Here is a 12218-nt window from a genome sequence, read left to right as displayed (position 1 = left end):
AGAAAACGTTTCGACCAAGCCCGCATAAACATCCACGTAATCGGTACCAAAGCTCAACAACCTGGTCCGATCTGCCGACACTAACACCAACAGTTACTATTCTTATTATAGATATAATTTGAGCACCTTAATTAGTTGAAAAGAACACAGAGAAGGTTACCTACTTATACTATCTACTACTTACACTAAGGTATTTACAAGAATGAATCCTCAGCTTCCTTAAACCTGGCTATAATCTCCCTGGTAGCTTGCAATGGTAGAGCTTCTACCGTCCGGCCCATATTGCCTGTCATTGTCTCAGCCATACAAAGCGCATTGTATATAGCCTCTTCCGTAGCATCAGCTGCTGCTTCAAAGAGCCCGTTGATAGTCTTGTTATTAGTCGCCTCTACATCAATAAGCTCAGGCTTGAATGGATCAATGGTCTTGGGCTGGCCAGCAACTGTCTGCACGGGTATCTCAGCAGCCGTGGAAAATGCAAGAAATAGATCTCCCGAAGGGTTGTGAGCATAGCTTCCCACACGTGCAAGGCCCATAGTCGCCCGCTTGGCCAGCCGCTGGAGCTGGCCAGGAAGAAGCGGTGCATCAATGGCGAGTATGACGATGATGGACCCGTCCTTTTTGTCCTTTGCGTCGTTGTACTCTTTATCATGAGCAGCAGCGGCCTCGTCCTTTGCATTTCTCTTTTGCAGGATTCGTCCGACTGGGACGCCTGAGATGTGCAGATGCTGGAGTCTTCCGTAGTTGGCCTGGACAAGAGCGGCAACTGTGTACGATGTCCCGTTATGCCCGGGCACGATTCTACTGCTGGTCCCGGTGCCGCCTTTCCCTCCATGGCACAGCATACCTGTCCCGCCGCCCACGTTCCCCTCGGCAATCGGGTCCTCAGAAGCATTGGTGATGGCGTCCACCACGTGTTCCGGCGTCACCGCAAACTGCCTCAGGTCGTTGAGATGCCCGTCAAACGTCTCGGCGACGACAGGCAGCAGGAACCAATCGATGCCCTGCTCGCCTTTCCCGTAATGTTCAATTGCGTACTTGTAGATTCCTGTATAACAAGACCCTACTGCAAAGCTATTGGTGATGAGAATGGGCGAGTGTAAGAGACCGCTCTCTTCGATCCAGTGTGTCCCGGTCATTTCTCCAGATCCGTTGAGACGGAAGACGCCGGCATGGCAGGCCTTGTGGAACCAGTCTTTGCGCGGGAGGATGGTGGTCAATCCCGTGTTGATTTGCCCACTCTCGTCGCGGATAGTGGTCGTGTGGGCAAGGACCCCGGGCACGTCTGTGATGCCATTTTTGGGACCAGGTGACATGAACCCTAGATGTGCCTCTGGTATGACATCGCGGAGCCTGCCGCGGGGTTGCTGAGGGGACGTATTCGTTGCCATTATTTAGATGTTCGTATTCTGGCGCGTTTATGTTAAGATACACTGGATAACTATGTAAGTCTCAAAGCTGGACGGTAACTAGGTACTTTGCTCTATTTATCAAGCCCGGCTAAGAGAGAGATGGATGATTTGCTGTGGTGTTTTCTGATTGTCGGCATGAGTCACATCGATCCATTTATCTGCTGCTAATCTTACTGAAGTCCAAAAGAGAAGGTACTGAGGTTTAGAGTACTACATAGAACCTGGATCCGGATCACGTGGTAGTTCCATATTGCGAAGGATTTGTTCACTACCACTTTTAATAAAACGCAGGGTGCCAAGTAGCAGGGCATTTTGGTGACAGGAGCTGCCATCTCTCCAAATTTGAAGCGTCATATGATGTTTTACCCCTCTTTTAGAGATAAGCTAGGATGCATCGGAAATGCCTCAACCAGACGGATCAGTCCATCGATCAATGGTTAGACAACTCTTTGTGTTATCCAACAGGAGGAGAGGTTCTCAGTTAGATCATAATATTTAGCGGACAAGCCGGTCAATGCTCATACTTCACAGCTATTGTTGTTGCCCGCCGGCGGTGGATCATCCCACTTCCCGCTCCGACCTTAGCTTCAGTGACAAGCTTTTCGGGATCTATAGACTTTGGCAAATTCACCAATAGACGCTCTTGTATTGTTTCCGGATGAAACGGAAGAAACATTTTGCCGAGCTGACGTCTCTGACGTCCTGTTGGAGAAATGGATACCCATGGCGAGAAGCAGGGGTCGAGAACGAAGGCCTCAATATTGAGACTAAGAGTGGCTGAACGTTTCAAACCCCGACTTAGCCCATTCATTTGGAAGTAACTCAGAAAGGAGCTTACGAATTTGGAAAATGGCTGTAGTGGAAGCCGGAAGCTGCGTAAGGGCCAGCATCAATCTGAATCAATAGTTCACAATAGAGCCCATGATGATTCCACAATGTGTTTGAGAATCGGGAAGAATGGGCTGTCGGGCGTGTAGGTAGAAAGACTCTCATATGTGCATGTTCGCCGACGAAATGACCAATTTCGGGATCGAGACTAACTTCCGGATAGATGATGAGACCGTCGACAAGGTACTTTCGAACTGCTCCTGAGTGCCACCAGCAGATACAGGATCTCGTGGAAGTTAAGCCAAGAGGATTATCGGGCAGAGTGAAGAAGGTAAGAAGAAGAAACTTCATAGACGCCTCTAAACAAGAGAGTAAACGATCACGAACGGTGAGTTGCACGGGATCGATTTCCGGACACTGCTCTTCTTCCATCGTACCAGGGCATGTCTGGTTCTCTTGAAGACCGAAGAGATACTCATTATGAACTAGCCTCATGTCTTGATATCAGCAACGCAAATTGGACATCTTCCCATTCGCCGTCATGGCCCTTGTTGTGATTCCAAAAGCTCAGCCAGCCACGAAACTTATTCATCTTCACCGAAACTAACTAAGATCATGGAACTCTTAAGCCTGGTTCCGTCCAGAAGATGTTTCTTCCCACATCACGCTTCTCGTGAAGAGTTCGTGCGTTAGCTCCCAGACTACTGATTTCAGATTCATGCAGACCTACATGTTGAGGGTCTTTGTACACAGAATAGCGTGATAAACGCGTCACTAAGAAAGACTCCTTCTAGTCGCATTAACAAACTAGACTACTCTCGATGTTCTGACGCTTGGGGGATAAATACTTGACTTCTCTCCCATCAATCTCAAGTTTTCTCATCACAGCATCAATCACTCTAACAACACACTCGTTCATCTTCACTACACTCTTTCAACCACATTCATTTATCCTTCTCAATCTCTTCAACAGACTCAGCTCAAAATGAAGTACTCTCCAACCTAAAGCCACCAAGGTCGCAAAGGTCGACAGCCAGAAGGTCCAGAAGAACCAGGACAAGTCTGGCGAGACTGAGGCTAAGCCTGCCAAGGTTGAGAACAAGCAGCCCAAGGCTACCAAGGTCCAGAACAAGGATGAGACCAAGAACACCAACGACAAGGACAACACCAACGAGGACAAGAACGTCAAGGCTGACAGCCCCAAGACCCTTGCTACAAAGGTCCGCAACAACGAGCACCAAGCCACCAAGGTCCAGGCCGTTGAGCACCAGGCTACCCAGGCTGAGGGTAAGAAGTCTGCTTGCAAGACCACCAAGGGCTCTGCTGCTCAGCCTAAGATCACTCAGGCTTGAGTACCCTACCCTGAGGAGGAAGTGGCTTTGTCAAGTGGGTTCTGTCGAAGAGCCTTCATTTCCTTCTCGGTCCTCTCTCTTTCTGTTCTTCATTTGTGGCTTCCGAGTCTGTCTTTGTTGAGAATCACTTTCCTTTCGTATCTATCTGCTTTCGTCTTCTGTACTCTTATAATGTTTACATAGATTAGAGCTATATAGTCTTTCAATAACATACATTTCCTTTTCTACCTCAGCACGCGCTTTTGACAACAGATTTTGATCATTATACATTAACTGGGGATGAAGATGCATTTGCATAGTGGACAGTCGACGTGATGTTCTTTGAACCAAGAGTCCAAGCATCTCGTATGGAACACGTGCTCGCATGTTAACCGACGCACATCTTCCTCGTCTCCTAGAGTCTCAAGACACACGGCACTTGATAGCAATTGATGTTAGCATGACTCCAACTCTGTAGCATTTTGACGTACCATATCTCTGCTAGGCTAATCTCTGTTGAGCTCACGCTTGATTGCTTTCTAGCATCTTTGTACTTGATGGAAGGATTCGCTCGGTTTAGTGTCTGTAGGCTATGTCTCTCTATCGGCGTTCGCTGTCTTGGTGGTACGCGAATAACGGTCATGCGAGGATTTCGACGAGTATTACAGCTTCGGAACTTCAATAGGATGCTTTGCGGGTTAACTTCAACTGACGTGTAAGCTAGTCTATGTAACATACATGATGATGGTTAGTATGACGAGAGTTCCACCGAATAAGAACCAGGGTAGGTTCACGCTCGAGGCCCTGTCATCGTAGCCTTTAGCCTCTGATCCGTACTTCCGGATATGGTTCGTGGATGGAGAGTTCATCGGAGCACTTACATCGAGGGCCCTTTACATGTGAAAATCTGCAAAGTTCGACCGCATTCACGATCCGAGACGGGTAGACATGCCTCGATTATAATAGTTTCCGAATTTTTGACTGATAGTCGGATAAAATTAGGAGCGGATATCAAGAGCCAAGGTATTTCATCAGAATTGGCATTTGTCCAACGTTTTCTCACAGAGATAGTATAAGCAAGAACAGAAGGACAACAAAGGTCAAGAAGAGCAGTGTAATAGAGAAGTTTGTGTTTCAAAATGCTGAATTGATACGGACATTGCTCATCTTTCAAGGGATGCCCAGAACAGTATCCAACTGACAAGACCAGCCAAGAACAGTAGCACTCTTTTGCACTGCCACTCTCCCACCCTCTCGCTAAACCCAACCCGGACACTAATTACCAGCCAAGAACCCATCACCCGTCATCGTCATCACCCATCAAAACCCCCAAAACATGCTCAAAATGAACCATATAAACCATGAGATCATCCCTTGACGCGTATATACCATTTCGTCCAGACCACAAAGTATTGTTTCAGGATACCGTTGTGTGCTCGTCGTATGGATTGTTAATAAACATATAAACAACATGACTGGGTTCGTCGTATAAATGTGGATCGCCAAGTTCACTCCTGATGATGCCAAGTCGGCTTTGTTCAAGTTATCCGGTAGTTGCGTACACGCGGTGACAAATTTTCTCCCTTGTCAATCAACAAATCAGTCCAGTCGCATAGAATTTCGTTAAGGTTTAAGCATACGGATCAAACTCCAGGGGCTGACACAGCTTTATCTGACACTCTCAGCTCAGCCCCCCTCTCCTGAGTCTCCACGTCCTTTTCCCTGCATCCATCCATCTTCCCTCATCATGGGTATCGACTTTGGTCAGGCGATTGGCACGGCTTGTGCGACATTCGCCGTCACTAACGTCGATGACATTTTCGTTCTCGTCGCGTTCTTCGCAGAGGCTACGACGAGTCGCTCGCTCACGCCTGTCAAGATCGCTATCGGACAATATGTCGGCTTTACAGTCATTGTTGCCGTGAGCATGATTGGCTATGGCGCGTCGCTACTCATTCCTGCTGAACCAATTGGATTTCTAGGCCTCTTGCCAATATTGCTGGGTATATGGCGGATCCTGAGTTACATCTTCAACAAGGATGAGGAGGAGGAAGAGGCTCTGGATCAAGAGTTGACGACTGCAGATGGGTTCAAGGCTGTTTTCAAGGTCGCTTCCATCACTGTCATGAATGGCGCCGACAATATCAGCACGTACATTCCTCTCTTTGCTGAAGCAAAAGCTGGAGAGCTGGCGATATACATCGTCGTCTACTACATCATGCTTGGCGTATGGTGTTGTGCAGCATATCTCATCATGCGGCAGAAGCATATTCTGCACATTGCACAGAAATATGCCCGCAGGATGGTGCCGTTTCTGTATGTTGGTCTCGGAATCTTCATCATTGTGAACTCGGAGTGTTATCCATGGGCTATTGAGGAAATTGATGATGACATTGCTTCACATCCTGGCAAGATCGTGATGGGAGTCACGACTGCTGGTTTGTTGGCGATTTGTATCGGCGCCATGCTTTGGAGGAAGTTGAGCCAGAGGTCGGAGGAGGTTTCTGTTGACAATGAATCGTCTGCTGTTGACGGTCAAAGAGGATCACAAGGAGGACGAGACACGGCGCAACAAGCTGGGGAGCAATCTGAAGTTTCCAGGGACGCAGGTAAGGCACAAGCCTGTTTTTCTGAAATTGATACCAGAAGTTGACTGACAGGAAACTAGGCGGCGTCGATGATCGTACGAACAAAACCGGAGTGCAAATCAAGAATGCCCCCTTTGACGTTCCCAGGGAGGGAAGCTCGGCGGTATAAAGACCATGCGGATACAGACATGACTCTAGTGGGAGGCAGTACCTGGTCTGGCATCAGGCTATTCTTAATAATATTTGTTGTTCGCGACATCGTCACCTTGCTAAGTCCACTGTATGACTGGCCGACCTCCAAGTATCGAGGGTCGTCAAGCTTATCGAAGCTACCATTGTGATGCCGATTATCCGCCGTCAATCGCATTCGCAGAACGCCCAAATTCGACGTCATATCGGCTATAGTTCTTCATGGGTTTCTACCCACTTACTCATTTCTTAGACTTGCACTTTGAACAGGTTCTCTATTCAAATATCAATGCGATACAGCGACAAAGGTGCGCGTTCTAGACATCGCATCAACAGTTATCTGATACACAACCCACCCTGACACTTGCGTTAACAACACACGGTCCACGAAAGACAGTTTTATGGATAAATCACTTGTCAATTTGGGAATAGTAGAGGTTTCGCTTTGGCCACCCGACAGGCATCTTACTCGCCGAACAACCGAGTTCATCATCCTCTAACGACATTGACGAATCGGAATTAATCCTCATATGTCGTTGGGCAGAGATATCACTTCAAAATTACCGGACTATGCTGAAACGATAAACAAGCTTTGAGGCCCGATTGATAGTGTGCGACACTACGTCTGTCGATCAATTGTCTTTCAGGCTGAATCATGACATAATACCCCGTGCTTACACCGCTTTTAATCCAATTCTTCGGCCCCAGATTTCCAATGCGCCACTGGAATCAACAGCCAACTTTTCCGACATATCAGTCTCATTTATTGGATATAAAGATGAATGCATCGACTAAGAGCCCAGAACGCATCGCTGAGCTCCGACAGAGTGAGGTACCGGTCCCATGGTGTGATGAATTTGAGAAGATGATAAGTGGCATGAAGTTAGTCTCGTACACTTCTCCGAGATTACTATCTGACTTGTAACATCTAGCTTCAACACGGGGAATTCGCAAGAGATGATGGATTACAAATTAGCTACAAAGAAGAAACTACTCTCTTTTAACGATGAGAGTATTCCTCAAGGCAGCACCCTCGCGTCATTAAAATTAAGACGCATGGCAGTAGCAAAAGAAATGTTCGGCAAACTAGGCCAAGGCGTCACCATTGAGCCACCCTTCTTTCTCCTCTGGGGCTGCAACATATTCATCGGAAATGGCGTCTACATGAACAGAGAGTAAGCCCTCATAACCCCCACAAACCCCCATCTTGCTCAGAACTACACAGGGTATCTATCCACGACAACGCGCTTGTTACTATAGGCGATGGCGTACTCATAGGACCTGGGGTCTGTATCTGTCCCGGAACTCACGCTGCAGACATGCAAAGTCGGAGAGAAGCGCAGGGAACATCGTTTGCGCTACCGATTCGTATAGAGGCGGATTGTTGGATAGGAGCTCGGGCTACGGTATTACCGGGTGTTACTATAGGGAGAGGAGCGACTGTTGCGGCGGGGGCGGTTGTGATTAAGGATGTTGAGGCGGAGACGTTGGTGGGAGGAGTCCCGGCAAGATTTATTCGGAGTTTGAAGAGTGAGACAACATGAGAAGCTACGTATTGGCAGATTTCGCTTTAAGGGTCAGGCTATTGCTTACAAGAGAACGTGTCAAAAGAAACCGATCGCATTGATATCACAATCCTGTCTTGACTTGACCTAACGCCATGCTTAGCTGAGTCCGCCGTCAACCTCCTTCACTCACGGACTATGCACCCGCCACAGCACCCGCAACCTCCCCAACAACCTCATCAATAATCCCCTTCAACTGGCTCGACACCACCGCCGAAAACAACACCATGACCACAAAGAACTCATCCCCCGTTACATAAACACTAACCTCCTTCTCCCCAAACCTCTTCCAGCCCGCACTCCCATACTTGGCAACCTTCCTCCCACTCTGATCATACAGCTCAAACCCCGTACCAGTCATCTGATTAACCTTCCACTTGAATTTCCCCATGTGTGTATAAAAACCCCAACTGCCCGTCATGCTGCTGTTCTTAATCACCATTGGTTGGTTGAACACTGATACGTCGATGCGTGATGTGCTGAGATGCATTGTCGCTGATGCTATTATGTTTTCGGGGGCTGCGTGGCCGCGGTGCATTAGGAGCGTTGAGCTGCTGGGGCGTTTGTAGATTGTGTACAAGGGAGGGGATTCTTTTGGGGCGTTGGAGGGGAGGATGGAGAGGAGGTTGCCGTCTTGGGGGTGTGGACGGATGGTGAAGACTTGGGAGCCATTGGAAGAGGAGCCTTGGGGGCTAGATGATCCGTATAAGACTTTGTTGAGTAGTTTCTCCATGAGGGCGGTGATGATTGGTTTCTGTTGACTGTTGTTTTCTTCACCTGGGAAGCTGAACAGACCAAGAAGGTCGGTGAGGAGTCTGTGGTTATTTATGTCTGTTTTGCTGAGTGACGTACGTCGATAATATAAGCTCATGTCATTTCCCGTAAAGGGAACTATGCTGCGACAGCGGTTGGAATCAGCATGTTAGTGCACAGCCTTGTTGGTGGCAAGTCAAGATGATTGGTCGGTTCGTTCAAGCGGTGGTTTTACGTGCATGAAATTCCGACGCGGAACTGAGACAAATAACTACGATTCCGCTGTCATCATGCATGTTTTGGCAATACATTTAGATCATTACATAACTAGAGTTAGACTTGTTAAGTTTCAAAGTTAATGAACAAAATCAAATATCTACTGCTTATATAAATCCCCGATCCAGTCCGCAATCATTGCCACCATCTCCTTGGTACAGCTATGGCCCGTATTATCTTGTATGAAAATCCTAGCCTTGCTTTTTGCCGCAAACTCCCCATTCATCGCCATCTTCCTCCTCTCAAGCCAAGACTCAGAAAGACCTGCTGGCACAAGCGTATCATACTTGCCATTGCACATCAGCAACGGAACCGTCCTGGGGAACTCATCTCTGGCCTTCCTATCACCTTCTCTCACCAATTCTGCAAGAGCCCGTGGCCATCTTCGTCGCTGCTCCTCACTCATGACTTTCTCTAGCTCATCATACGGGACCTTATCAAGCTCGTCTTGATCGACTCCAAGAGAGGCTGCGTCGAGGCCGAGTCGGGAGAGGAGAAGAGAGGTTAGATTGGGGCAGCCGACCACGATTGCAAATGCTTCGAATTGACCGGGTGCTACTGAGGCCATGCGCCAGGCTGTATGGCCTCCTAGTGATACACCTAACATGATATTGTGAAAGTTGCGAAATCGAGGCAAATATGCTGGCAAATAGTCCAGGATGAGCTTGAAATCCTGAGCGGACCCTGATATCATGGACATCAAATCTATTCTAAGCGCAGACTGTTAAACGAATCCTTTAACTTGTTGAACGGATAAGTAGACGAATAAAATTCGTGCCTTTCACTTACCCATGATTCTTATTACCACTCGACCAAGTCTCATTCGCTCGTTGATCGATCTGGAGTCTGTTTAGTAGATACCCAAAGTAGATCCATACATCACAACTTCGTACCTCTCGATCACCATGGTTTCTCATGTTCATTGTCACCGCAATCATGGGCATCCTCTTCCGTCTTCCATCCGTCCTGTACATGTGTAAGATCTCATGAGCAATGCCCTCAGTGACGAGGTACGTTCTTGTTCGGTTGTGAGCAAGATACAAGACAGCGATGTCATCTCTAGGCAAGTCATCCAAATCCTCGAGTCCGTACAGGTAGATCTGAACGCCACCCACTACAAGGGATGATTTGCTGGAGCGCGGAGTGGTAAGTGGTAGTGAAAACCGCGGCTCCAGTCCACCATGTGCAGCAGGTGATCGTGTAGGCATGTTGTGCTCTGATCGTAGAATAGGTTATTTGACCGGCGACAGGGCGGGAAATGGGTGTAGTTGGATGGCATAGACCAGGGACAGGAAATCTGACATCAAACTGCCCATATGTAATCCGTGAGGCTTGTTGTGCAAACCAACGGCAGCGGCAGTAATATTGCTTATAGGCGATGAGGCCGAGAACCGGAAAACCGGCACAAAAGGTCATGCTAGGGCCTTTTGATTTTGATTTTTTACCGGCGTCAGCATCATTCGGTGAATTGTTTTCGGCTACTTTTTAGTCCTGTTCAAGCGTTCTCGTATTCCTATCAGATAATAATTCATAATTTGTGCCGAGAGCATGAATGCCGCTGATGCAAGAGGGTGAGTAAAGTCCAACTTATCCCTGCATACTCCTTAGTTTGGTCAAGATTTACCGCATGTGTGAGCCTAGAAAGATGGTGTACAATTTCGGCAAATTCGGTAAATTCATTAAATACGGATGTGTAAGCGGGCTTCAACGATCTGCTCCCCACTGGACACGCTTTGATGGCATTCCAGCCGTCTGGGCTCGTCTGTAGAGGTTAGAGAATGATCTATTTCAAACTTGGAGCACGTGGAGCGAGGACTAATTACGCATGTGAGATGCTCGCATGCTCAATGTAAATACACGTATTATTCCATGTTTTTGCTTTTCGCAATCTTGTTCTTGAGTTCCAATACCCGCCAAACTAGTATTCTATTCAGTGTCTTTGTCGAAGGGTAGCATCCCTAGAATCTCTCAAATAATGAAGTCGTTTAACTTTATGCTTCTCTCAGCGTTGTCCGCCTGTATCGAGGCCGGACTGGCCCATGGACGTTGTCGAGACTTGCCCTCAGGCCAATCCCCGGGCCATGTCTCCAACGTCAGCATCACCAGTAGCGGCAAGGAACGCAGTTTTCTCGTTTTCATTCCACCAGGATACAGCGAAGACAAACCAACACCTGCCATCTTTTCCTACCATGGGGGCGTCAGAGACGCAGAAGACCAGCTGCAGCTCGATCAGCTTACCAGCCCGGACTTCAACTCAGGATCACTTGTCATCTATCCTCAGGGTATTCAAGTAAGATCTCACCAGAAGATTACCCAGAGACTACAGAATATATACTAATACTCCATTAGGACACATGGCAAGGTGTTCCCGGTGTCAAGACAGACGATGTCAAATTCACCGCAGATATCCTAGATTACATCGAGTCTCATTACGCGGTAGACAAAAGTCGCATTTATGCTACAGGAAAGTCTGACGGCGGTGGCTTCAACAACGTCCTAGCTTGTGACGCTGCCATGTCTCTCCGCTTTGCAGCGTTCGCACCCGTATCGGGAGCCTTCTACATCGACACTTCACCATGCGATCCAGATACAGTCTCTATTCCATGCAATGCACAACGCGATAATATACCCTTCATAGAGTTCCACGGTGGTAACGACACAACCATCCACTATGACGGCGGAGCGCGTAAGAAGGAGTGCTTACCTGGTATCCCGCATTTCATTCAGCAATGGGCTTTGCGCGACCATCTCGGGGACAGCAACCGAGAAAGTCACATCGCACCCAACACGGTTCGTTACCGTTTTGGCAGTGGCTCGACGGAGGGTTTGGTTGAGCACTATTATGAGTCGGATATCGGCCATGATTGGCCAAGCACGGTGCCAAACGACGACAATCAGCGCTCTGGCCACCATGTTGCCAGCTACAACGCCACACCTATCATCGTCGATTTCTTCTTGCGGCATTCCTTGTGATTCGGTCTATAACTGAGTGGCTTGAAACTGCCTTTATCAGGTTCAGGTCATCTGCACTCATTCATGTATAGCCAAGATAGCTGAGATAATCCATGAACCTAGGAAGCTGCATGGTGTGAGGTGGACGGGAGATTCTTTTAGCTTATTAAATTCTGTTGCAAAAACTTGAGTAAAGCTGCAAGACTCACGCTGAATAGAATTCCGAGTAGTTGGGAGAAGAGTATGTGCCAAACGGACAATATGGTGGGCCAATTATACATACATACGCATCTCGGTGAACGAAACAACATGGCCAGTAACAAA

General features: G+C 47.9%; 5 protein-coding genes across 5 annotated transcripts; 3 read left to right on the top strand and 2 right to left on the bottom strand.

Moving 5' to 3' along the window:
* Positions 1-194: 194 nt before the first annotated feature.
* Positions 195-1391, bottom strand: FSUBG_32 (d-aminopeptidase; the record flags this gene model as incomplete). Its single annotated transcript, XM_036681054.1, has 1 exon — positions 195-1391. One exon carries the CDS (start codon positions 1389-1391, stop codon positions 195-197), a length of 1197 nt encoding a protein of 398 aa, XP_036544170.1.
* Positions 1392-2426: 1035 nt separating this feature from the next.
* Positions 2427-3592, top strand: FSUBG_31 (uncharacterized protein; the record flags this gene model as incomplete). Its single annotated transcript, XM_036680944.1, has 2 exons — positions 2427-2483; positions 3257-3592. 2 exons carry the CDS (start codon positions 2427-2429, stop codon positions 3590-3592), a joined length of 393 nt encoding a protein of 130 aa, XP_036544169.1.
* A 1726-nt stretch (positions 3593-5318) lies between these two features.
* Positions 5319-6328, top strand: FSUBG_30 (uncharacterized protein; the record flags this gene model as incomplete). Its single annotated transcript, XM_036680834.1, has 2 exons — positions 5319-6180; positions 6240-6328. The coding sequence occupies 2 exons, from the start codon at positions 5319-5321 to the stop codon at positions 6326-6328; spliced, it is 951 nt and encodes a 316-aa protein (XP_036544168.1).
* A 1721-nt stretch (positions 6329-8049) lies between these two features.
* Positions 8050-10150, bottom strand: FSUBG_29 (uncharacterized protein; the record flags this gene model as incomplete). The annotated part of the gene is made up of 5 exons (XM_036680722.1): positions 8050-8728; positions 9230-9652; positions 9732-9781; positions 9836-9908; positions 9957-10150. The coding sequence occupies 5 exons, from the start codon at positions 10148-10150 to the stop codon at positions 8050-8052; spliced, it is 1419 nt and encodes a 472-aa protein (XP_036544167.1).
* A 767-nt stretch (positions 10151-10917) lies between these two features.
* On the top strand, positions 10918-11915 carry FSUBG_28 (carbohydrate esterase family 1; the record flags this gene model as incomplete). Its single annotated transcript, XM_036680611.1, has 2 exons — positions 10918-11232; positions 11292-11915. 2 exons carry the CDS (start codon positions 10918-10920, stop codon positions 11913-11915), a joined length of 939 nt encoding a protein of 312 aa, XP_036544166.1.
* Between the last annotated feature and the right edge of the window lie 303 nt (positions 11916-12218).

The sequence above is a fragment of the Fusarium subglutinans genome, assembly GCF_013396075.1.
Source record: "Fusarium subglutinans strain NRRL 66333 chromosome Unknown NRRL66333_c0000001, whole genome shotgun sequence".
Lineage (NCBI taxonomy): Eukaryota > Fungi > Ascomycota > Sordariomycetes > Hypocreales > Nectriaceae > Fusarium > Fusarium subglutinans.
Note: the sequence above shows the minus strand (reverse complement) of the source record. Positions and strands in the feature narration are given on the sequence as shown.